Source organism: Camarhynchus parvulus, chromosome 3, assembly GCF_901933205.1.
Source record: "Camarhynchus parvulus chromosome 3, STF_HiC, whole genome shotgun sequence".
Classification (NCBI taxonomy): Eukaryota; Metazoa; Chordata; class Aves; order Passeriformes; family Thraupidae; genus Camarhynchus; species Camarhynchus parvulus.
In genome coordinates, this window is record NC_044573.1 from 25,075,497 (window position 1) to 25,100,989 (window position 25,493).

General features: G+C 37.8%; 1 protein-coding gene across 3 annotated transcripts in view; it reads left to right on the top strand.

Annotated features, from left to right (window-relative positions):
* Positions 1-3,788: 3,788 nt before the first annotated feature.
* PLEKHH2 (pleckstrin homology, MyTH4 and FERM domain containing H2) overlaps positions 3,789-25,493 on the top strand; it is a 55,198-nt gene continuing 33,493 nt past the window's right edge. The window contains exons 1-5 of one of the 3 annotated variants that reach the window (XM_030945739.1): positions 3,789-3,853; positions 8,107-8,236; positions 22,654-22,716; positions 23,745-23,894; positions 24,343-24,426. In XM_030945739.1, coding sequence (XP_030801599.1) covers positions 8,114-8,236; positions 22,654-22,716; positions 23,745-23,894; positions 24,343-24,426 — 420 coding nt within the window. In that variant the 5' untranslated portion in view covers positions 3,789-3,853; positions 8,107-8,113. Of the gene's footprint in view, positions 3,854-4,678; positions 4,836-8,106; positions 8,237-22,653; positions 22,717-23,744; positions 23,895-24,342; positions 24,427-25,493 lie in introns of those variants that run through there. The other 2 variants (XM_030945740.1, XM_030945737.1) reach the window with 2 other exon arrangements.

The window sequence follows — 25,493 nt, forward strand, 5'->3', positions numbered from 1 at the left end:
TTTCATTGCCTCTGCAAAAATTTAGGGGTATCAAGTGAAACAAGCAGTGACGTCTAAAACCAAATGAATTATTGAAACCATGGAGATCATCATCTTAGGACATTCTGGATCTTGAAAATTATGTTTGTTCAAAAGCAACTGGACTGAATCACAAGAGAAAAAAACCCAAGAAATGTTTCAAATGACAAAACTTCTGTCTCACAAAGTCCCTGAACCTCTAGTGACTGGGACAGGATTCTGAAGTAATGACACTTCCCTGGGCACTGAGGACAACAATCAAGTGAGGGGGTACTGGACTGGCTGACCAGGTACAGCCATTTTCACTGGGATGTCTCAATATATTTCAGCAATTCATCAGAAGGCTTTTTTCCTAAGCACTGGGTTTGTGCTCACAAACTTTACAGTTTTGACAAATCAACATCCACCAGCGAAAATTCTCCTCAAAAGAAAAAAATCTAACCCATACGCAGAAACTTTAATGTTTAAGCTGTACATTCTAGCCCTCTTGAGCTATGCCTGTGCCAGTAAGTAAAATATTTTATATTTTATGTTTCTTTCAGATGGACATGATTATATCATCATTTGAAAACTCTCAGAAACTGATTATTTAGAGCAATATAGAATTTTGCCACTCTGTGGCGCCAGATAATTAAAAAGAGGTTGAGCTTTTAAAGGGAAGTCATGGATCTTCTCATAAACTGTAGTTTTCCTAAGTTAAAAAAGCCTTTATTAGTAAGTGAAGTAACTCCAGATTCTTCCATCCAAAGGCACAAAGCACAAATACTAGAGGTTATTTAGATAAAATGCCACTTTTCTGTCACTGAAAGACAAGTCATAGCCTTGAAAAAGCAACACTTTAAGCCATCTCATAATAATAATAATAATTGAACAGGAATGATCTTTCTCCCTTCCTCTCCTCCACTTAAATGATACCTTAAAAGTTTTCTGTCAAGAAAGATATTTTTAAATTAATTTGACTGTCACCTGAAAATGATAAATTTATTTATACCACAGTTTTGTAATTGCAACTAGTGTAAAAATTGGGAACCTTTTCCTCTGTTGCAAGTCTCAAATATATATGTCACCCTTTCAAAGAATCTACACAAAAATGAACCTACAGAAGACACTGTATGATCTAAGATTTTAGAATCACAAGATGTTTCCTGGCATATGGGTCCAACTGTAGACACACCACTGAAATATCTAAACTTAAGCGGTTTCAATATTTATCTATGTAAGAAAAGACCAGAAAAAGCTCCTTTTGTCATGAAGGGGTAAGGTCCTGGTCCAGCATGTCAGAATGACATTTTACATGCGCAGAAAAGTCTCATAAACCCAAAATTTTACATTCTAGTTGCAGATTTGATGACAACTTGATCGTCTCTGGAATGAAGCTGGTGGCGTTTTTTGGATTAGCTTTCACACCCTAGAGTAGATGTTTTGCAATACAATGTTCATAATACTTTTTAACAAATGAGGTTATTGTTTAACAAGACAACCAGGAACTTAGAACTTACTTTACAGACAGCAAAAAATCTGCAACATCTTCAGCCCATGTGGAGGCTAATATTTAAAATTCACATTACAGAGAGAAATATTAATGTTCTGACTTTGGTTCACTTCTGCAGCTAACTTCTGCAGCTTCTAGAGCCAGCTAACAAATGATCACTCCAAGTGCAAATACCTTCAGTTTGTTTCTACAGTGTACTGTGTATCAGTTTTTTGCCTTTCTCCACATGTTTTCAGGAATGTGTGCATATTTATTACTGCTTGTATGTACCTTCCATGAGCAACAACAGTAAGGAGGAAGAACTCTCTTCCTGAATCTGTGCTTACATGTACAATAGTTTTCTGTGTCTTTGCATGGAAGATTTATGGCTTTGCCCCTTGCTTTCTATTTACAAAATAAAATTGTAGTTTTTATTTTTGTATTTTGTTCTATGCATCCCAGTTGTTCTACTTGTAATTCTATTCCCTTCAGTAATGGAACACAGATTCTAGCCGCCTCTACATCACAGCTAAGGGCAGTTGAGAGAAAATCCTGAAGATCCCTATTCCTTCTTCTGTATCAGTATCGAGAGCTCCATCACTGCAGGGCATTTTTATTACTGAGAGGGTATTGAAAATGTCAATCCACCAGACAAACTGCAAGAAACCCTCGTTGAGCGAGCAGGCTTTGCTCTCCCTCTTGCGGACCGAGCACGTCATTCCCGCAGCCTCCCCCAGCTCTGTCGCTCTGGATTCAAAGGCTTGGGAGTATCCCGAGAGAGCGAGCGTGTCGCTATTCGAGGAAACGATACGGACAAAGTTTTCATTGAACACCGATGCTAAATCACTTTGTATAGCTCTCGTTAGGAACCAGATGATGATTTTGATTCTTTTGGCTAAATCTTGTAATCCAAAGAAAGGGTTTTTTCGCCTCGTGTGTTTTTAATGCAGCCAACACTCTAGGCAGAAGGTATTGGGTGGAACACAATGCACTCCTTGCTAAAAACCAAGCGTGTTTTTAACACTCTTTTCAGCGACCAGTGTTTAAAAAATACACGAAGCACTTAGGAAAGTACCAGCAAATGAAACTGTTTCAGTGAAGTTGTTTGGATACTCTAAGGTCACTGCAAGCGGGTGGAAAATTGGAGCCTGTACCGAACTGAATAGGAAAAAATGAAATTGTGTATATAACCAGATGGGGAATATTTGAGCCTCTAAGACCTGGGTTTTATTTTTTTTTCCAAAAGAAAAAACTGCACTTTAAATGACTCACAGATGTGAACAAGCAGTTTACTCTACACACCTACATTATAAATAACCCCCAGAAAAATGATGCAGTGTGGCTTGTTTATGCACCAGAAGAGTCTGTGAAATATTTTGCCTCCATAAATCATAATCCAAACAAAATAGAATCCTTAAATCTCAGTCCAAATGAACGTGTATAAGGAAGATTCCTCTACATGCCAGGCAACACACTAATTACTTCTTCCAGATACTTTTTAATACTTCAGTCAGTCCTCTAGAAGAGCCAGAGACGGCCGGTTGCCCGAGATGTACTCTCAGCTCTTCAGCCGGAGGGGACAAAGAGCCTGCTGCCAGCACGACTCAGCAGCACATGCACCTGCCGCTTTATCCCGGCTGGAACTCAAATGCAAGGCGGCTTGTTACCCATGGGATAGGGCAGCGCAGCGAGACCCGTTTAGACCGTAATATCCCCAGCATTGCCCCGGGGACCGCACGGTTCCAACGCTCCGGTATGTACTTGACAAATGACCTTTCACAAGACGTGTAATTACAGTGAGCTCCAATGCTGGAGCCGAGGACCTGCAGAGCAAGCGGATGCTTCTTCCTAACATCGTCTCCGAAACCAAGAGGAAAAATTCCTAATTCACAAAGGAACTTTAAAAACGGCGATGGGAAAGGGGTATGGGCAGGCCGTCTCTTCCCGGGACCCCTCCGCCAGCCTTGGCCTCGAAGCTCTCCAGCCTCCAGCCGGGTTCCATCGCCCGCTCCCCGGGACGCCGTCGGGGCCGGAGCGCGCGGGGGCGGCGGCGGCCCCGGGAGCGCATCCCGCCGGCAGCGCCAGCCCGGGACGGGCCCCGGCCCCGGGAGCGCATCCCGCCGGCAGCGCCAGCCCGGGACGGGCCCCGGCTCCGGGCCGCTCCTCCCGCCGGCTGCCGGGGCCGCAGGGCCGCGCAAGCCCCGCCCGGGCCCCCGCCGGGGCGGCCCCGCTGCTCAGTGGCCGCCCGGGCCGTCGCTCAGGCGGCCGCGCCGCTCGCCCGGGGATGGTGGGGCGGGCGCCGAGGGGCGCGGGCAGCGCCCACAGCCCGGACGGCGCCCGGCGCGGCGAGCCACGGCCGGCCAGGTCTGACCTCCCTTTCCTTGCCCCCTTCCCTCCCTTCGCGAGCGGGCAGCGCCCGGGCCGGCCCCGGCCCTTGCCGGCGGGGGTCGGTCCCGGCGGCGGGGCGCGGCGGGACAGCCGGCGCGGTGCCCCCCGGTGACACCGGCGGGCGGCGGGTGGCGGAGGGTGATGCTGGGTCACATCACCGCGGGGTGTCGGGTCACGGCAGGACTCCGGGCTGTCCCCAGGCGGTGTCCCCGCGGCTGGGGACTGCCATGCCTGAGGTCCCCTAAGGTCCCGTAAGCTCCAGGCTCCTCTCGTCTCGTTAGCGGTGCTGCTGCCGCATCCCTACCGTCCTCCCGAATATAGAAGAGAGAGGAGAACACAACTCCCAAACAAACGTGCAAAACGACGATACTGTTGAGATACCTACAGGGCTAGCTTTCAGAATTTCAAGAAATTAAATTGGGACGTAGTGTGGTGTCACACTGCGAATTCCTGGTGTCATTAAGAAAAGGACATGAAATGATCTTGCGTGCTTTAATCTTGTTTGCTGCACGCATTTGACACTGGGCAGCCGAGCAGGCAGCAATGAGCTGGGAGGGGGCAGCCTGGCCCCTGAAATCGGGGTTTGTGGGGGTCTGTGCCCGGTGCTGGAGTGAGCAAGCGTCACTTGACGGGAACAACCTCATCAATACCTATGAAGCAGCAGAAAAAGCATTCCTACATCAGATTTTGAATGAAGTTTTAAATAGCGCAGGCAACAGTTTGTTTGAGCATGGAATTATGCAAAATTAGTCAAATGGAAAATAAAGTTATCAGTGTTTGGAGGTGAGTAAGGGCCTTGGCCAGCAACAAACCTGAGAATGACTTCCTTGATTCCTACACAGGTCCACTTTGTGTCTCATCATTTCCCTTCTCCAGTCCAAACTTTATGGCACCAAAAATATTTTTAAGTGCTGAGTTTGGGTGAAAAGATGGAAGAAATGGACTTGAAATTCAAGAGGTATGGTCCAAATGCATTTAGGGCAGTAAATATTTCAGGATAGTGAAGGGAATCCACTATGCACTGCACAAACCCATGCCTGTTGAAAGAGAAGAACTTTCCAGACTTCTTCCAGCAGAGAAAGGACATCCAGAACATTCAGACAGAATATGAAGCATTTAGTTAAACACTGCATTTTGTTAAAAACAGAGGAAAACACTGACAATGTGATAAGGAATATGTAATTTTTTTTAACACACTTCAAAAAATTAGAACATTGTTCCCTCCCCCCTGAAATGTATTTTGATAATTTCCAAGCAGACAGCAAAGAAAAGGAAATTATATCAATCCCTTTGGGGAGAATGTGACATTCTGACTTCTTGAAGCCTAGAAAGTGGTTTATAAACTTAAAAAATGAAAAAGACAAATTTAATCTTTCCAGACTTGTCAAACTTGTCTCAATTAATTTTTGATGACATAATTAGAACTTAGGGCTTTAATGTGTGCTTTTTTAGTTTACTTTTCAAAAGATTTAACTTTTTAAGGCTCAGGGGAAGCGGAGGGCTTTGCGGTGGGAACTGGAGCAGGAAGAAGGGGCGGGCTCTGTGTAGGTTTGAGTGCTGATTCAGAGTACTCTATTAAGCCAAGAGAAGATGAACTCATTTTTATCCTCCCTTGGGGAATCAGACAAGAAACAGGAAGTCATTGATTCTAAGTAAGATCATTCACTCTGCAAGTGTAAACAGTGCGTTATGTGCCTGTAAATATTTCCAGAACCCATTAGCTTGTTGGAAAATACAAAGTAAATTATTACAATCTCTAGCAAAGAACCCACAATAAAAAATTATTTTCAATATTTTTATCCATAATGTTTATGCAGTGGAATATTAATGAGTTTGGACATTGGGAAACTACTTGGCTGGACACACTGTTCACTGCCAGAAATCCATCTACTCAAATGTTTTGTCTGTTGAAAGACAAACATTTTAAACTCCACCCTGTAATATTGCACCCTATCAAAAAACAAAAATTCTTTCATTACTTGACCCGTTTGTGTTTTCACGGCCACAAAGACTGAAATATCCCACTGTTAACCAGATGTTGGCCTCGTCCATTTCTGTTTTATGTAGCTGCAATTAGTTAAAAAGGGAAAACCTAAAATATCCTAAATAGTCTAATAACATGTTGCCACTCCTCATTACTTAGGAGACCAGAATTCAGATAAATCTGCAGCTGAAAATACTTCTCCCCTCCAAAATAGGAGAAGCTGCTGCTTCGCGGTGCCACCTTCCCCCCTTGAACAGGGGGATTCCGGACATGGATTAGGGACAGGACAGCAGTGAGCAACTTGCTTCCCTGACAGTGCAGAGAATTTTCTGCTAAGCTTAAAAGGAGAATGGCAGAAAACACCAGAGGTGTCTCAGTCACCAAGGAGGACTGCAGTTGAAATGCTTGTGTTTAGAATGTGGGTGTTCTAGGATCAGCTTAGGAAACTATTTTAATAATGTACTTACATCCTAGTGATTCCTTGGGGATTCCTGAGTGGGAGATTCCTGAAAAAGGAGAGTTGTAGCCTCTGGCTTAGCAGCTTGAATCCCAGCCTGCAGGACCAAAGGAAGAAAGAGCAAAAAATGGAGCAGTTACCTTCAGACAAGTGATTGTGGCAAAATGTTACAAACCACAGTTTTTCTTTCCTAGTTTTCCTTCTAAGTTAAGGTATGGAATGAAAGAAACAAGGAGTCTAGGGTATGAGAAAGGAAAGAAAGTTTTGAGCCAGGGTTTTTCACCTGTTTAGTTAAAATGAATTTGAGAGTCATATGAGACATGGGAATTTAGAAGAGAAATAGAAAATATTACTGTAGCAAAGAAAAGTGAAGGACTTTGATCTGTCTTGTGGTGCTTTTCCTTTTTTCTTCTTGTTGTCAAAAACAACGGAGAAGATAAATTCATAGGTGTTTGGTCTCCAGCTGAGGGGTTTCAGGTGGGGCTGACTCTTCCAATGCAGGGAGGAAGGGAAGTGCTTGAAGCTGGGCTTCTGGAGGCCTGGGATAGTCATGGGAGGGGGCTCTCTGTGGAGTCACTTATCCATGCTGTGTCAGGACCTGCAGTGTGGAGATCTGTCTTCACCTTAATCTTCCTCTATCAGCCTCTTCCATCACACTGAAAACGGTGGCTACGTGCCTTTCCTCACCCATGTCCCACTGTTGAGGTGACAAAATGAATGCAATATAATATCATGACTTGTAGTTTTTTCCTTGTTGTGTTCTTCCAGTGGCCTTCCACTGAATGGGGTTTTTTTACATGTTTATTATTTTTGAGATAAATTGGATACTTAGGAGCTATTCAGGCTTTATTTTCAAAGCCAAACCCAAGTGTCTAGAACCCTGCAAAGGCCAGGCCTTTACTTAGCAAGGGAATTTTGGACTGAATGGTTACATTCAGCCATCCACTTACTTTATTAAACTGTCTACAAATACTTGGAATACAACAGAGCCCAGTCCTTCTGCTTACACACAGATGATTTTCTTGGCTTCTCAGACTCAAACCATGATGAGACAGCTCTCATCCTGAATAATTTTTCCAGAAATGCTTGTCCAGAAGGGCACTGAGGCTAATTTCCAGAAGGTATGAGCAGTTAAACGTGGATAAAAGCACAGAGTTGAGACTGAAACATGCCTGAACCAGGATGTCCTGAGATCGGCAACAGCTAATGCAAAAATATTGTTTTTCACGTAGGGGGTCCATTAGTGACCGTTTGCTCACCCACCTTCACATTTGGAATCAGAAACTTCCATCTTGTTAAGGATATTGAATTTTAAAGGCAATTTGATTAAGCAGAATTTTAAAGGACTTTTAAAAGAGTGGTCTGCCAACATTTAACTTGCATAAAACCAAATGTGCTACTAACTCACAGGCAGTTACATCTATATAACATTTGCTAAACAAAAGCTCAGTTCCCTGAGTAAGAAAGGGTAAATGCGGTAATTGAAGATCAAAATGTGAGATGTGTCTCTGCTTATCAAGGAAAAATAATTGCAGCCATAGGATAATTGAAGAAATTAAATTACAATAAACCTAAATATTATCAACATAGATTTCAGAACTTGATAGTTACGATAAGGGCCTCAGAAAACCAACATACTTTTACCATGTTTTATGAAACTGTACTTGTGTAAAATTTGGGGGCATTCTTTAGATTTATATAAAATAGGTTAGTATGCATATTAAAATAAAGTCAGACATTAAATACAGACTGAATTTTATATGGGGATTTTTCCCTTTCTTTTTCCAGCATAAATATGGCTGAACTTTCAGAGCCAGAAGGTACTGTAAACTGGAAGGAAAGATGTTTAACTTTGGAGTCACAGTTAATGAAATTTCGTCTCCAGGCAAGCAAGATCAGAGAACTGTTAGCAGAAAAGGTAAGTCTCGTGGGATGAATTTTAATGATGTATAAATTATTTTATTTTATTATGGGGGTCGATCACAAGTCATGGTTTGGGATTACAAGTACTGAGGTTTTTTTCAGAAGGGGAAAAATAGCTTTTTACAACAAAATATATGGAAACTATGATGTTTTAATGCTGTGAAAGAATTTTACACGTCAGAATTGCCAGCAAGAAATGTTCCTTTTCAAGTAAGAGCACACTGGCAACTCTCCTGCAGAAAAAAATATGTATCCAGTAATCACTTCTACAACACTGAATAATATTTAACACATTTATTAAGTATTTGAGATGTGATTTAAGACACAGAAATCATCACAGAGAAAATCCAGAAGTATTATTTTCCCCAGTATTCTTTAATGTATCATATAATTTACCAGACTTCATTTTCTTATAAGAAGACATCTGCAACTATGGCTCATCATCAGAGTGTCTGTATCCAGAAAGTCGAAAAGTATTGTATAATTTAATTTTAAAATATTATGTAAATATTTACTTTATTTTTCAGTGAAGAAACATTTCACTTGGTGTATTCAAATATGTGTATCCCAACAGCCAGTTGTAATTGAGCCCATATCTGAAATATAAAACCCCAACCGTTTTATTTACCTGGTAATATTTTGACAGAACAAGGCAATTAAAAGAGTACAAGAGACAAAAGATCTTAGAGATTTATTGTAACTATGTCATCATAAAAGCTCACTTCAGTGAATTTCTAATTAAAATGTATTATTTTAGAAACTCTTCCATGAGCTAAATTTTCCATCAATTGCTCCCCCTAAAGAAAAATAAAATTAAGATAACCTGATAGTATGTAAGCGAAAATACTTTTATTTTTCACATGTAAGTTAATTGTTCTTCTTTGTGGATTTATCCATTCTCCCTTTGATCTCCACATTTAGTCCTCTGTGAATCATTCCCACTTCGCTATGTTTTGGTGGGGGCAAGAGCTAAATAGTATTAAAGCAGGAAGAAACAGATAGTTTTGTATTTACCAAGAACTCTGGATGATGTACAAAGTTCCAGATGTGTTCCAGTCCTTTCCTAATAATGCTTAATATTGTTTTCCTTGACAGCTAAATTAAAATTAACAATTGAGAATGTTTCCAAGGAGATACCTATCTTAATTCTGGGATCTTACTCAAAGTCCTTTATATCCCTATGTGTCATCTATTATTTTATTGATTGTCCACAACATCATGCTTGTCATAAAGCTTCTCTTATCCTGAATAACAAAATACTACCAAAAACTTTGCCATTCCCTGCTCAGTGTCCGTTACTAAATGTCTCCCTTGAACAGCAGTGAGCCCCAAGAGATCTCTGCAGATCTCCCCTGATAGCTGCTGGTCACTGTAGGAAGTAATCAATAATGTCCTGTTTTTATTCAGTCCTTTTTGTCATTCATGGAGGCACATTCCCTCCTACCCCATGGCTTTTTAATTCCTTGAAACACTTTGCAAAATTCAAATAGTTATAATAACCAGACCCTCCCTATATCTTCAGCCTTGGTGATCCCCTGAAACGTCATTAGCTTTGTAAGAAAACACTTCTCTTTCCAAGGGCCACTTTAACTCTTTCTTTACCTATAATACTTATCCACATGTGCCCTAATTTTGCTGTTACATTTTCTACTAATTTACTTACTACGGGTATCAGACTTGCAGATCAATAGTTGGTTCAACTACATCATCTAGTTATTGACTGAATAAAATTTGGCAATTTTTTACTATTCATTTTATCTATTCATGGCCTTATTTGTTCTATGGAGGCACCCAACCTCAATTTGAGATGGAAAAAAAAAACGGAATGAAGAAATTTAGTATTTTCTGCATTAGACTTATTTTCATTAAGTAGGCATGAAAATTTGCAGCAGTATAAAACAACTAATAATAAAAACTTTTTTCAAATAATAATAATTATTATAGTCCAAATTTCACTGAAATTGTATTCTTACAGTTAGTACTCCAAATAGTTCCGCTTTGGTGTAATTAAAAATATTGCTGTTAGAAAGCAGTGTGGTTGAAAACTCTTAATTTTCTCCTAATCCTGCAACTTTTCTTTATGGCAAACTCTTATTGAAGAGGGATTGCGGAATATTAGGTTTGGGAAGAATAACAAACCGTGCAAAAGCCATCCTTTGAAATTTCATTTAAGAATTAAAAAAAAAAAAGTTGAAAAAGGAAAATTACCTGTGCCTGTCATTGTAGTTAGCAAAGCTCAGAGATGAGCAAGTTATTATCATCAGTCTTGGGAGAGAATATCCATCCAAGAGTACAAGCCTGGCTACTGTAACACTCAGCAGATCATGGGATGCTCACACAGTCACAGCTGTTAGGTCAGGAATATCTGTTCTGTCTCTTTACCCCATCTGGATCACTGCATTTCGGGATGGAAAGTGGCTAAACACTGGACATGACTTTCCTGGCAACCTTCTAGCAGCCATTACTACCAAGTTTTATGCAGCTGCTGCTGATTGTAGTTTTGGCAACCAAAAAGTTAAGATTCATGAACAGTACTTCACAAAATTATATAAGTTTTAAGAAAGATTTTAGAAATTCGAATGCTTGCTATTTGACTTTTCACTTTGTTCATTTACAGTTTGCATTTACAGGCTCTTAACTGCTAGAAATGTCCTTTTAAATTAATAGCAGTGTATGCATAATCATATAATTTCAAATATCAACACAAAAAACCCAAACAAACAAAACAAGATGGATAAAACCACAAGTCTTCAGCACTGTGCTCAAAATAAAGTATTCAAAGGCAAATTCAGCTCTCATCTGTGAGAAATATGACTCTGAAATAGATAAAAAACTTCAGAACTTATGTTACTGCCCTCTTGTTTTAGTTTGCCTTACCTTTCTCAGAAATTTTAGAAAAAGCAAAGTGATTACAGGAGTTATATGAGAGAAACATTTTCTGTTTAAGACCACAGGTCCAACAAGTATTCAGTTGGGACAATTTGACATAATACTCCCCAGAGCAGAGCATTAGCAGACTTCATGAAAAATTATCTTTCTCCTTACTGTGCCACTTTGACTTTTTAATATGAATCTTTCACTCATAAACTGGAATTCGGTTGGGACAGGTATCAAAGTTTGGTCACAGCTAAATAAAATTTGATCATATTCATCTGCAAATTTAGACATTTGGCACAATTCAAAAGCAACCATTTTCAAAATGGACAATAAAATATTTGCATGTATTTCTGAGCTGGTTTCATTTGCCAATAACTCAGTAGTTATTTTTTCACATGTTTTAATTTTTGAAATTATACTGACAGCTCTCAGTATTGGTTAAAGGAAAAATACACTCCCACTAATTTGAAATTGAACTGCATGGGATTGTTACTCAAAAAAATTTTGGGGAAACAGGAAAGGGAGTAATGAAGACCCAATTGGCCAGTAGTTGACAGTCATCCTGATACTAATGACAAAATAATAATGCAGCTGATATCAGGCTTTATAGGAACTTTCTGGATGTGTTACTTGTTATAGAATGAAACACATTGGCAAATGTGTCAGAAATAATTCTCACCCTTACTTTGATTAGCACATGCCTTTATTTGTGGTTTTGTTTACAATCATCTCTACTCTATGAAATGTGTACTGAAACATTGAACAATAGCAGCAGACAGTGTTCCACTTCAAAGCAGCAACAAAATCACAGCACTGTGGTGTGACAGACGTAAAACCCTGTGGGTATTATACTATGTAATCGTTGTAGAAAACAGAATGATACTGTGGCAAAACAGGAAGATAAGAGAAATGCATTGGTGGTAATTCTCCAGTCTTGCTCCTCTGCCTGTGTTTGAGAGGTATCTCTGCAAGACAGTATCAGGGAAAGGAATTTATGTCCTATCACCCCACGTGTATGACTTGCCACAAACTGCCATTGGGTTCTTCCTCTTATACTTGTTGTATAATTTAGTCTACAATCAGATTTAAGTAAGGGATGTCTTGAATCTAGCCATTTCCAATAGTTGTGAGCTGTGTGAGACCATAAATGTATTCAGGCTGGATTAATTGAAGTACTTTTCTTATAGACTAGAAATCCAATACCTTTGCAAAGTTATTTTATTTAATAGCACCCCTGCAAATAAATGAAGAATTAACAAGAAAAGTATTGAGTATATTATTCTAACAGAAGTGTTGTGATTCAGAAAAACAAACTATTGACTGTGTTCTGTAAATTTAGGAAGTAGTCATCCTTGAAACTCAGCTGAGGAGTTTGAGAAATTTGCCTTGTAAATGCATTGCAGCAGTACAGCTACCAGAGCTTTAATTTTTCACTGAACTTGAGGAGAAGAGAGAAAAGCAAGGGAATATACAGTGTTTTCAGAAAATGTCATCCATTCCCTGTTGTTTATTTGTTTTTCATATTTTTTCATTTTGCCAAGTCTATATTTATAAATCTAATGTGCAAAGAAAGAAACCTTGTTTGAGTTTGAAGCAGAAGCTGCTGCTGTAAGTGGGAGAGGTCTTTACAGGAATTTAAGGAATGATGTTAGAAAGTATCCTAGTAAGCCAAATTTAGGATGGCTGTGAAACTGAGCTTTAAGCAGAAACCTGTGTTTTAATGCAGCTTCAGTCTTACATATGTGGAGAGTTTACAAAAAAAGCCCCTTTGTTGAGTAAAAAATTACATGTTTCTACTGCAAGTTTAGCTTCCAGCTGGCATTTCAAGTCCAGGAAAAGTTGGTGACCTTCATTCTTTTCCCACTAAGTGCATTTTTCACCTAGAATATGTATGCAACATAAGGTATAAAGTTGATGTTCTTCCTACCACTAAAAAATTATTTTAGCAGGGGAACTACATAGCTGGGTTAAATTCCCACTTGGGCAGCCTCCACTGAATTTCATCAGACCCCATAAGGACTGAATATGGCACTAACCCAACTGCTGTGTTATGGGCTGTCCAGTAATACTCAAGCTTCCTATGAATGTCTCCAAATTTGTTTCCTGCAGTGTTGAGGGTCATTATGTCATGCTTTAAGTGGTTTTCAACAAATATAAATGATTATGAGAGAGAATTCTTTTCATATGTTTGTTGTTTTAACCTTCCACTTGGATATTCTCTCTATACATGCTCAGCTAGCAATGACTGTGTACATCACAAATGTAGTATTATTTATGCCTTCTGAACAGATTATGAAAATTGAATGTTAATCAATTTTTAGGTAAGTACTATTTTCAGTATATTCCAAAGCATAAAGCGTTTTGGACTTCGTCTTACAAACCAACAGCTAAATCCATGTCTCACTGTATTTTTATTCCTTTCACAGTCCTATTTATGGGATGTCATTTGACATTTGAAAATGAAGCAGATGCAGTCTGTTTTGTTATCTCTGGCATGGCAATTTCATGTTTAATGTTTTTGGAGGAAAAGTCAGTAACTGATTTGACTTACACAGTGATTGCCAATATAAAAATTGTAAAAAAGCACAATGAGTACTTCCATTTGCAGTCAAAGGATTATGAAGGGTAAAGGGGAGCAGAATACAATTGAACAAAAGTTATTCAGATGAAGGTTATTTTTCAGTATTTAGTTGTCCTTAAAAATTCTTCTCATCATGAGGAATAATACAGTTGCAGTTAAGAAGGTACAAATAGGAGAAAGCAGGGAGAGTTAAGGAGAATAAAAGTTTATATGAATAGAGTAGTAGGTTTGTTTACACCTTTTTAATATCTACACACGTTTCTTATAGTTTCATTATTATTCCTTGTCTGTTATTAAGTTTATGCTATGCCTTTTTAAAATGGTGGAGCTTTTTTTGTTTTGTAGTTTTTGTACATCTTAAAATGACATTCTTTCTAAGGAGGTTGAAAATGGAAAAAAAAAAAAAGAGAACTCAGGAAGCAATAAATTAGTTGTTCTTGTAGAGGCATGGCTGGGTAATGGCATGAAGAGCACAGCGTTTGCTGTGAGGTCAGAGGATTAATATTTCCTGTCTGGTGATATTCACTTCTGTCCCAGCCCACCTAACATCGGGAAGTTGATGGAAGTTGTGGAAACTGTGATAGTGGGTCCTTAGCCAATGTAATACTTGTTTAGCATTTCACTTATAGGATCTACAAAATTTCGTTCCCCATTTTTGTTGGTGAGAACTCTTTTTGCTCATTCAATTTTCATTTCCCTGGGAGTGTACTTTCCTGCTTCAAATACCTGTTGTCTTGTCTTTAAAGTGCAACATGCTGCCATATATATTTCTGGAATCTCTTGCTCCTTTACCATGGGTTTCCAAAGTGTCCTGTACACTTCTGTGTCATGAATAAATTCAGTTTCAGTCAAGTTTTCTTTTTTGAAAATGTTGGCTGTGAGTGGTACCTTTGTTTCCCAAGCCATCACCTCTCAGGAGGTGGCACATCCTGGTTCAGGTGGACACTCGTGTTGCAGCTCTAATCAGAAGCCACAATTCAGGGAGACACAGGTAGCAGAATTTGCTCAATTGCAGTAGAGTCATCAGTACAAAACAAAGCAGATGAACATATTCTTGATATATGTTTGTCTTTTTCATGTTAAGCACTATGTGAGACTTCTTTTTCCTTGCCTGCCAAAGGGCTTTGGTACCTTTTTCCCTCTTGCTCAACAGTATCTCCACTCTTTTCAAGATTTTGGATGCTCTGATAATGTCTGTACTAAGAGTGGCCATCTACCTAATTTGTGTTTGGTTGTGTCTCTGCAATTTAACTATCAGGATAAGATCTGAGTTGGGAAAGATGACTACCAGAAAGAGGGAATTTCCTAGTGTTTTACCAGGCTTAGGAAAGTTCTGTGACTGACACTGGGAAAAGCTCAGTTACTGAGCCAGCATTACTTGCTGCTTAATAGTCCTTCACTACACTGCCTCCTCAAATCCCACTACTGAATGTAACTTTTTAAAATCTGTATGTTTGCAGGCAGCTGTCGCAGACTACCAATTCTGGTAAAGTTCCCTCTCTGGCCTTTTCTGTTTTATATTTTTAAGTTATATAATTTCCCAAGGAAATAATTCATTTTACTACAATGAACTCAACTGATACGTGAAAAATTGTTTTTTGATATGTACTTTTCACTCATTTAATGACCACCAGAAAACCTTTTGAGCTAAATAATTCTTAAATCATGTTTAAGTATTGAAAAGAACTTGAAAGAAGTAAAATAACTCAGTAGTCTAATCAAGGAGAGCAACAGAAATTTTGAGCCTGTGTTTTTCTCATTTTGGAAACTGAGCTAATAGAGACTGATAATTTTTGGAGGTTTCATTTTGTTCTAAGGAAAAGCTTTTGTGCTAAGCACAAAAATTCATTGGAATGAGATGAATTGCTAAAAAGGAGAAGGAAGAGAGGCAATTAAGTGACTTTTGCCTACCTAGGAGAGCAGTGTCAGAAGTTCTGCAGTTAGAAGTGAACAGAATTGCAGTTCTGCACATGCAGATTGTAGAACTGCTGCTCATCTGCAGAAGTGGCTGTGTGTCTCTTTGTGGTGCGTGTGCACACATAGATGCAACTTTGACATCAAAGAATCAAATTGTTTTTGCACTTTCTACATTTGTGGGACAAAATAAAAAGGAATTGGTTAGATGGCAAATTTGCAGATGAATGGTTGACAGTGCTTTGTTCATGAGAAGAATTGTAGCCTTTTACCTGTTAGTTGGTATTAAAAATGAAGAAGATAGGAGAAGAAAAACAATGGGTGAGTGCTGAAAAGTGGCAGCTTGCAAACTGCCAGGTTGTGAGCCTAAGCTGTGTTGCAGTAGTCATGATCTAGGTGAGCATTCAGGTGAGATCTAAAGGAAATACAAGGCTGTAATTTTCTGAATTTAATCCGGGTGACTAATTCTTTATCTGATTTTTTTTTTCATGTAGGAAATAATAACAAACCGTATAATTTCATATACAATACATGCTTGGTCTGTAAGTAGCCTAAGGAACATTTGAGCCCCATTGCGACTTGCCCTTTAGTGTTAACCCTTTTGAGGAGATCTGTGACAAAAAAAGAATAGGTTCAGAAAGCAATTCTTCATTTTGAGGACTAAAAAACTGAGTAATACTTTTATAGGCTTCATATTGTTCTAGGGAAAAGCTATTGTGCCAAAATACCAATTTTTCACTGAAGGCATATTTAATTTTATAAATGCAGATGGGTCTGAAGTATCATTTCCTAAATTATATAACAAAATGGATTTCTACTAATAAGTTAAATGCAAAGCTGTTGAATTAAAAATAAGTCTCTCTAATTATTGTATTCCCTTTGGGATAAAAAAATCAGTCAATAAAGAACAAAGTATTTCTTTCACAAGGCATGTACTCATTCCTTCTTTACAAATTATCTTCTTGTTTATTTTTCCTATGAAATGTTAGTATATGTATTTTACTTCTCTTTTCTTTAGGTGTTTTGTCTATATAGCTTAACTGGTCAGGTCATATTTTAAAGTTTATTGTAGCTATTAAAGATCTACCACTGCCCTTATAGAGAATACATTATACATAGAAGAGAAATGTCAAGGCAGAAGGAATAATGTTGGAAAATATGGATGGAACACACCTAGTCAGGTTTTTAATAAATGAGTTACAGAACTAGGAGGAATATTACTGTCTATTTTCCTAAGCTAAACCACTAGAAGAGAGAGCTTTTTGGAAAAGGAGTCATGCTTCTAGAACAGTTTTACCATTGCTTTTAACTAAAAAATGTGTGCAAGGCTTTATATAATTGGGCACAGCATATTGTAAAACATGAAAACCAGTTGTCATCAAAGCCATTGAGAAGCAGATTACTTGCTTTTAAGAAGTACTAACTTTTCATCTGGAAATGCAGAGATTTGTTGAAATATTTGGTCTAAACATAGCAATATAGAGTAAAAAGGGGAAATCTTGGTTAGATGAAGTAGCTGGAAGGCATAGTCTTCAAACCATTTATAAATTTACCAAGTATAACACACACAAAAAAACCCCTAGATCTTTTGTCTTCATAGCTTCTATTAGAAGATACTTCTAAAATGTTTCTTACTCAATGTGAAAAATGAGTGTCTACTAGTTGCCAGGCTCTGTGTATTCATCTCCTGTTTATATCTACTGGCACCTCTGAAAGACAGTTGGAGGTCTGTTTATCCCTCAATTGCTTCTCCTATTTATTTATAGAAGCAACGATATACCCATGTCTCTGGTTTTGGTAAGTCCTATGTGGTATGAGGACTGGTAGTTTGCTGTATCTAAAAATGGGCAGATTTACTGCTTTCTTTTTTTTTTAATGGGAAACATTATTTTTCAGCCACAGATAGTTAGGGCTTTTTTTTCAGGTGATGAAGATTTGAAAAGTTGAAGTGCAAGGAAAACAACAGACTCTAAACATATCATTCTCAAATCACTAGAAGTTCTACATTTCATCAACAAACTGTTAATAAACATTAGGTTTTAACTAATTTTTCCTTTTTAAAAACTTTGAGCTGTTATCAACATCTTTGGAAAGGCATAAAGAGAAGTGATACTTTTTTTTTTGTTCATAATTGGTTGTATTTTTTTCCTATATGTATTTCAAAAAATCTGTGTGATTCAACTGTATTGTTTATAATATTAAAAACCAGGAGACACTATATTACACACTGGTTATAATGTGAATTTCAAACATGAATGGGATAAATTATGTTGAATATTGACTTGGGTAAAAAATAGGAGTTTGTTCCTATACATCACAAACATTTTTCAGATTTCAAAAAGAAATTAATTACAATAATTTTCATTTTTAAAATAAAAGATTCCCTTTAAAATTGTTAAATAGCTATTTCAAGTAACAAGAAAGTTATTTTAATGCTGTAATTTCTCTCTAATACACACTACAGGAATAATGATCTCTACACATATGTACAGAAATGAAAGTATATATACACATATATGCATACAATAGGCATATTTTTGAAATTTGTGAGTGATGACTTTTGAGTTTCTACCCTTTGCTAATTTCATGTAATATGTGCTTTACTCAAATGAAAATTTCTTTACTTGCACAAAAATTAATATGTGCTTTACTCAAATGAAAATTTCTTTACTCGCACAAAAATATTTATGTTCAACATTTCTGAATACAGCCAAGAAACGTACAGGTGACCTTTGAAAAGGAATCACTTTATGATTTGCTTTTGTATTGTACAAAATTCCCAGTGACTGTGTGTTGTACTTCAATGTCCAGACCTCCAAGGCAGTACACCTCTGGTTATATTGCTGCCATGTTTCTTCAAAGCATTCACTATTTATTCACATGTGGCATTTCTCTGTTCATTGTTTGAACAAAAATAGCTCAATTTGATGAATGTCAGATGTAGAGTAGTTATTTCCTTACTAAGTTTAAAACCAAATCTATTTCTAACAATAGAAACTGTTTTCTATAATTCATTAATTGATGCAGCATGCACTAATCTATTTTCTGGAAATTGTAAGAGGATTTTTCACTTAAAGAGAGAAGGAGAAAGTGCAGGTTAAAGTAGCATCTGTTCTTCTGTACCTGTGCTCTTTAGTCAACATGCATCTATATGTTGTATATTTAAGACTGTAAAATAAAAACCAGCATAGATTATGATAGGACATCTCTGAATTCATACTGAATTTGCACCAATCCAATGTGGGTGACAAGAACAATTCCTTACAAGAGGTGTGTTGAACTGGGGCATTATTTCAACTTACCTTATTTAGGACATGATAGAAAATTGAGCTTGACCATGTATCACATGACAAATGTTATCAATAACATGATGGCCCTCCGTGTTTTTCCTGGGAAGCCAACTTTATGTCGGCTGATCTTTTACAGACTAGTTCATTTGAGAAATTCTCACCTAACAGCTGATACAAAATATGATCCAGTGATGCTGGCAATTTGCCGAGGTGTATACAGAAAGAAGTTGGTGGGACAGAGGTCTGGTTCAACAGATCTTTCTTTTTCTCAAATGGAATTCTTTATAAAGACAGAGTTGGCTGTTGGCTGTCAGTATTCAGGATGCTGCCACAGTTGAGAGTTCTGTGTCTGACATTTGCCTCTGATCATGGATATGGTGCTGTTACCTGCTACATCCATCCTCAGGTTAAGGATTTTCTTTTAATTTTTATTTGAGGATCTTGAGCTATCAACGCATGGTCTGAAATGGCCTTCATAGTTCTTTGGGTACAGAGGATTTAACACTGCATTTTATTCTAGATGAGTTCAAAGCATGACTTGATTTAAACCATTAGATATTCAACCAGGCCTTTATTTCCCCCTTCTCTCAGTAATGATGTGATCACTGTTAAGAAACTTGTCATTCAATTAAGAAAAAGGTTTAAGGTTATGTTTGGTTTGTGAAGAAAACTTCTTACCTTAGAAATTGTTCCAGTCTTTTGCCCAGCATGTTAGATCGCCTTCAGAGTATGCTATGGTAGTCATTTCTTCTGTTGAAAGTCACAGGCTTATAAACAAGCAAAGCAGTCAGAGTACAGATGTAAATCTAATTTTTCAGGAAAAAACATCTGGTGATTATTTATGCAAATGGCAAAACCATATTTTTTAAGTTTCATTATTGTTACAATAGACCCTGCAAAACAAACCTATAAAAACTCTAAATAATAGGAAAATCAGGACTCACTCAGTAATTATTATGCAGCACCAAAATTATTGAAATGCTGGCAAATTTAATTTTAACAGATGTGCTCATGTTTGGTAACCATTATATTTGATTTGACCACAATATTTGATCATGTTTGGTAGCTGTGATATTTGATTGGTGATTTGCACCAATCCAATGTGGGTGACAAGAACAATTCCTTACAAAAGAGGTGTCTTGAACTGGGGCATTCAGCATGTTGAACTGCTGAATAACATATATTGCTTTTTATTAACAGGAATCTCCCAAAAGAAACTGATGACCCTTTAGAAATTTTGCAAATAAAATCTCACATTTAGTTGTTGCCAGGAAGCTGACTGACATATCCATATTGTGAGACCACACAAGAATTCTCAGCACACCTTCTTGAAACCTTCAATAGTTAACTATTGAAGAGACAAAAATAGACTTTGTTCTTCCCTTTATAATCTTGGAATGATCTTTCACTTGCTAGTATTCTCTCAGCTTCTTTGGCTCCTGCCTTTATGTTCATCTTAGCAACACCTTTATTCCAATCATATTCTTTGTCTCAGTAGTCTACATGAACATATTATTCTGTTCCTGGTCCTGTGCAACAGTGTGTGTTCCTGACAAGAGGTGCACTGTGCAGTGTCAGTGCACAGCCATGGAAGGAGCCTTCAGTGCACTGGATTCTCCAGGACTCCAGTGGTTGTGTAGAAGAGCAGCAGAACACTCAGAGATCATGAGATGCTGCTGGAGACCCCAGCTGTTTGCAGGTTTGAGCCAAGTGGGAGCTGGTTGCACTGCAGTGGCAGCTGGGTGAACTTGGCAAACAACATTTTCAGGTTTTAATTGCATTTACTAAATCTGTCACGTTTCTGATACTGCCTTAAAGAGGAAATGTCTTTAACTTATGGAACATCAATTGCCAGTTGCTGCCATGCATTTCCAAATTGCCTGTGAAAGTTGATGAACAACTTGCTACTCATCGGTGAATTTCACAACATAAATATCTGAAGTTTTCTGTCATAATATTATCATTTCTGTCACAATGTTAATAGTTTTCTGTCATAATATTAAGACTCAGAACATTATAGAGTATTAGTTAATTATTAGTACCTGCACTTCCACTATGTTTAGAACAGTGCCTTTATTACAGTGAAATGTTAGCTGACCATATATTCAGAAATAACCTCAATTTCTAACCCCAACTCACTAAAAAATAAATGTCTGAAAAATTATATTAAAGTGAGTCTTGCAAACCAAACTTCTCTTTGAATGTAAAACTAAAAAGACAGATGGAAAGCAAACTTAGAAGTCAAAATTCTAAAAATGAAACTCAAAGTTAAAATCTTAACATGAGGTCATTTAAATATGAAATTAAATATGTGACCAGAGAGGAACAAGAAGGCTTATCTCCCTGTTCATCTGGCAAATGGATGACTGGGAAGATCATATCCTTAGAACTGTTCTTGCAAAACAACTCACTGGAGACCTGACCATAACCATGTGCATTGTGAAATGTTTGTTGCTCTTGTATCAGTGGTGTGTTATGGTATTATTATAATGTAGACTTTGGGGTTTTGTATTGTATGAGAAAGTACTGGAAGGTGAGTCATAGTTGCTTATTTTTTTTCTGTTAGTGAAATCTCATTTTCTCCATTTTTAGTTATTGATTGATAGAAAATGATGACTCTGTCCTTGTAGGGATATGGTGTTAAAAGTTTCATGTGATTAGCAGCATAACTGGGAAGAGGAAAGAAGAGATGGAGAGTGAAAAAGAAACTGAAAGATGCCAGAAATTGAGTACAAACAAGACAGGATGAAACTGATTATTTTAAAACCATGCAGTAAACTGAAGGAATAAATGGGTTCCACTTGCATTATTTGAATCATATGTTTTTCTTAGAACAATTTTCAAGCTGAATACTGAGTATGGCAGTATTAATTATTTGATGAACTGAGGTCTTATCTAGATATTTCCTGAGACCCACTAAGCCCTTAAGTCATGGAATACCTTATGAATTTTCAAGTGTTACTTCAAACCAGGGCTTACTTTATAAAAAAAGTCAGCAAAATCAGACTAAAGGGCTGTTAACAAAATGTAACAATATGTACATAAAGTATATCTTTCTGGCCTCTTCTGTACTGTTGGGAAAGCCTTCAAAATAAATCCTGTAAAATGCAGGGGTTTTCCAAGGCCCTGGGCAAAGACTGAGCCCATGGTTCATGAGGCATCGCTATAAAGTAAGAGATCAGAGTCTTCTCCTCTCAGAGGTGACCTGCACTTCTCCATGGACACTGCTCTCTGTCTTCATCCACTGCTGCTGTGCAGCACCTGAGGCCACATCCTGTCCCTTGTGCCGCATCCTGCCTTCTTTCGTGCAACAGTGGAGAAGTCTGGGACAGTCCTTGTAGTATATTTCTCCAAAACACTAAATGTGTCAACATTAGAAGGATTAGCAGCCCAGTTCCCTCTACTCTTGCCTCTTTTGGAAGAACATGAGGAAAGTTTCAGGACTATTGTCAAAGGAATTTTTACTCTTGGTAGCAGGGGAGAAAAAGCAGTGTGTCATATGGCAGCCAGAGAATTAATTATGAAAAAAGGTGTATATATTTTTTTCTGTTGAAGAGTATTTACAATGTTTTAATACAGTCACAATGGTGGATTCTTTTCTCAGTCTGACACACACAGCTTATCCTTTTATTTTTATGCTCCTGCCCACCATGTGTCCTTTTCTTTTTCAAAACAGACCATGAAAATATATTTTTCTGATGAGAGGCAGAAGGCATGGCCATGTAACTGTATGTTTTTATACATCTACAGATGCAGCAGCTTGAGAAGCAAGTTATAGATGCTGATCGTCAAGCAGAGAGAGCGTTTCAGCAGGTATAAATGGAATAAGTATCTCCACTAGCTGTGTGCATGTGGTACTTTAATGAGGTGAAATTCAAAAAATTGCTTGATTTTTAAGTACTTCTAAAAATGGAGAAGAAGACAGTTTCCTTTAAAGTCTATTGATTTGTCTTAACAGAGTTCTAACACCTTTCTTTGCTCACTATTCAGTTCATTTCAATAAAGTCAAAACTAACATCACAAACCAAAAGTAGATACATGGAATGAGCTTCTTCATTGGTGCATCATGAATCTTTGATACATGATGCATGTGGAACCAAAAGGGAGAGGAAACAATGATCTCTTTTAGAAGATCTGTAAGAAAATAAAATCAGGCTACCCAATACAGCCTCTAAATAGAACTTTTCTGTGTTGTTTGTTCCTCTTGTAGAAGTGACATCATTTAAAGAATGAGATCGTAGCTAAATATTTAACTGAAATTGCCTTTTGATTCCAAATGGCAGACTTAAGCTACTGTAGACATTTTATGACCATATCTCTGGTATCCCTGAAACATTTCTCATATCTTACTGTGAGACAGATAGAAACTGAAAATTGTAAGACTAAAATGTTCATGTACTAATTTGGAGTTAGAAAACATTCCTGACTACAAGCCAAGTATTTTTAAGCAATTTTTGAGAATGCTACCGATAATTTGCTGGGGTTTTTTATAGTGTGCAATTGTTTATTTATTAAAACATTGTTTACAGCTCCCTGTAGATAAATTGCATTCTTCCCATACTGGTGTTTCTAAAAGCTTCTGTGTTACAAAACTAGAAGCCTCTCACAGATAGTAACAAAACCTGTGTAAGATCTTCCAGTGTTTTGCCAGTCCTGTTGGTATTAAATGAATAGGGAGATATAATGAACTGTGGGGTTTCTTCTCAAACAGGCTTCAAAACTTTTCAGGGTTGTCTTGAATCTTAAGTGCAGAGGCAATTTTAAGTTTATTTTTTGATTAAATTACTACCTTTGACTTGGAGTTATGCTCCTTAAACTTTTATATTTGACTTTCCAAATAGGTGCAGATCATGGAAGAGAAATTAAAAGCAGCAAATGTTCAAACAAGTGAATCAGAAACCAGGTTGTATAAGAGATGTCAAGATCTGGAGATCCTGATACAAGATAAAAATGATATAATACAAAAATTGGAGCAACAACTTGAAGAACAGGTTAGGAATAATGGTGTTAAAAAAGAGAAACATCAATTCCCTTTTTAATTATACAAAAGTAAAATAAAAAATTAGATCAATGGAGGACAGAAAAGTTTACCATTATTTCTGTTGTTTGATTAAAGAGGTTCCCATTGGAAGTATATAATTTGAATAATGTTTATTCCTTTTCAAATTAAGCTCTGGCTTCCATTGAAAGAACATGTGACCTTTAAGAGGGGAAAGATAATATTCCTCTTCACTGTCCCCCCTGAAGAGCTTTCATTCTTACTAGAGCAAAGAGGAATAGCAGCCTCTGTGAAGACTCTATTCCTCATTTTTTTAAAAACACCATCCATTACCCAGGAGCCTGAATTACTTCAAGCAATCTTAGGATTTGTGTCTGAAGATGCTACTCAGGCAGATTATATTACTCAGTGAAAAATATGCTTATGTCAATTTTTTCCAGAAGCAAATAAGACTGCAAGAAGCAAAAATCATAGAAGAAAAAGCAGCTAAAATAAAAGAATGGGTGACAGTCAAGCTTCATGAGGTATAACTCTTGCTACAATACTTACACAGGAATTATTATGGTGTGACTGGATATCCCTTAGGCCTTTTGGCTGTTAAAGGCCTGCATGCATTGGAAACATTCCTTCCCAGTTTCATTGATTTTATAGTTATTTGCTGGAAAGAGGAGAATTGAAGACGTCACAGAGAGCAGAGTGTCCATGTCACCTAAATTCTGATGTCTGATTTGTTCAGCCAGTATGATCTGGGTCCTCTTTCTGGAGAAAGGACCCAGCACTGCTCTCTGAAAGGTCAACTTCTCCACTAGTTGAGAGAGCTTAGCTGGAAAACTGAGCTTATTCAAGCAGATGCCTAAAGTGTGAATAATCTCCAGAAGGCCGACCAAGCCTGCTGGGGCCTGGCAGAAAAAAGGCCTTGATCATTTTTTATTTCACAATGCCCACACTACTCTTAGTCATGAGTAGTTTCAGGGACACCAGCTCTAGTTTCAAGAGACCAGTTGTCTCCCTTTTTTCTCTGCTGTGGTAAGATAACCATGTCTCTGCCCTGCCTAAAGCTGCCAGCTTTGGGGTGCACCTCCCTGGGTGTAGAATTTAAAAAGGTGCCTGTAAAAGTTAAAATCTTACTCTCTTGTAGTTAACTGGAAGTTATAGTCAAGTTGAAACACAATTAAGTTATTGTTTTTGAAGTAAGAAACTAGAAGGTTCTTACATAAAATATTTACTTTTCATCTGTGAGGGCTAAAGTAAATGATTTAGAAATAATTTAATAAAAATGCCATTAAATTTAGCTAAAATTACCATGAAAAAGTTTGGACAAAAGCAAGTATGACTCAAAGTATTTACTTACTCTTGATGGAAAATCTCAAGCTAGTTTCACAGATGTGACTAAGTGTCACTCAGTGGGGAGTGGAATTGCTGGCTCCCTTCTGTGTGACAAGGGATACTCAGATTCAAGTCTGTTTGCCTAATCTGGAGCAGGAGTTTGAACCAGCATCTTTTACCTCGCACTGGGGAGCTACAGCAATGGGTTGTTGGTTTTTTTATTTCCTGTACAAAGAGTTTTGTTTGGTAGAAATTTTGTTGGCAC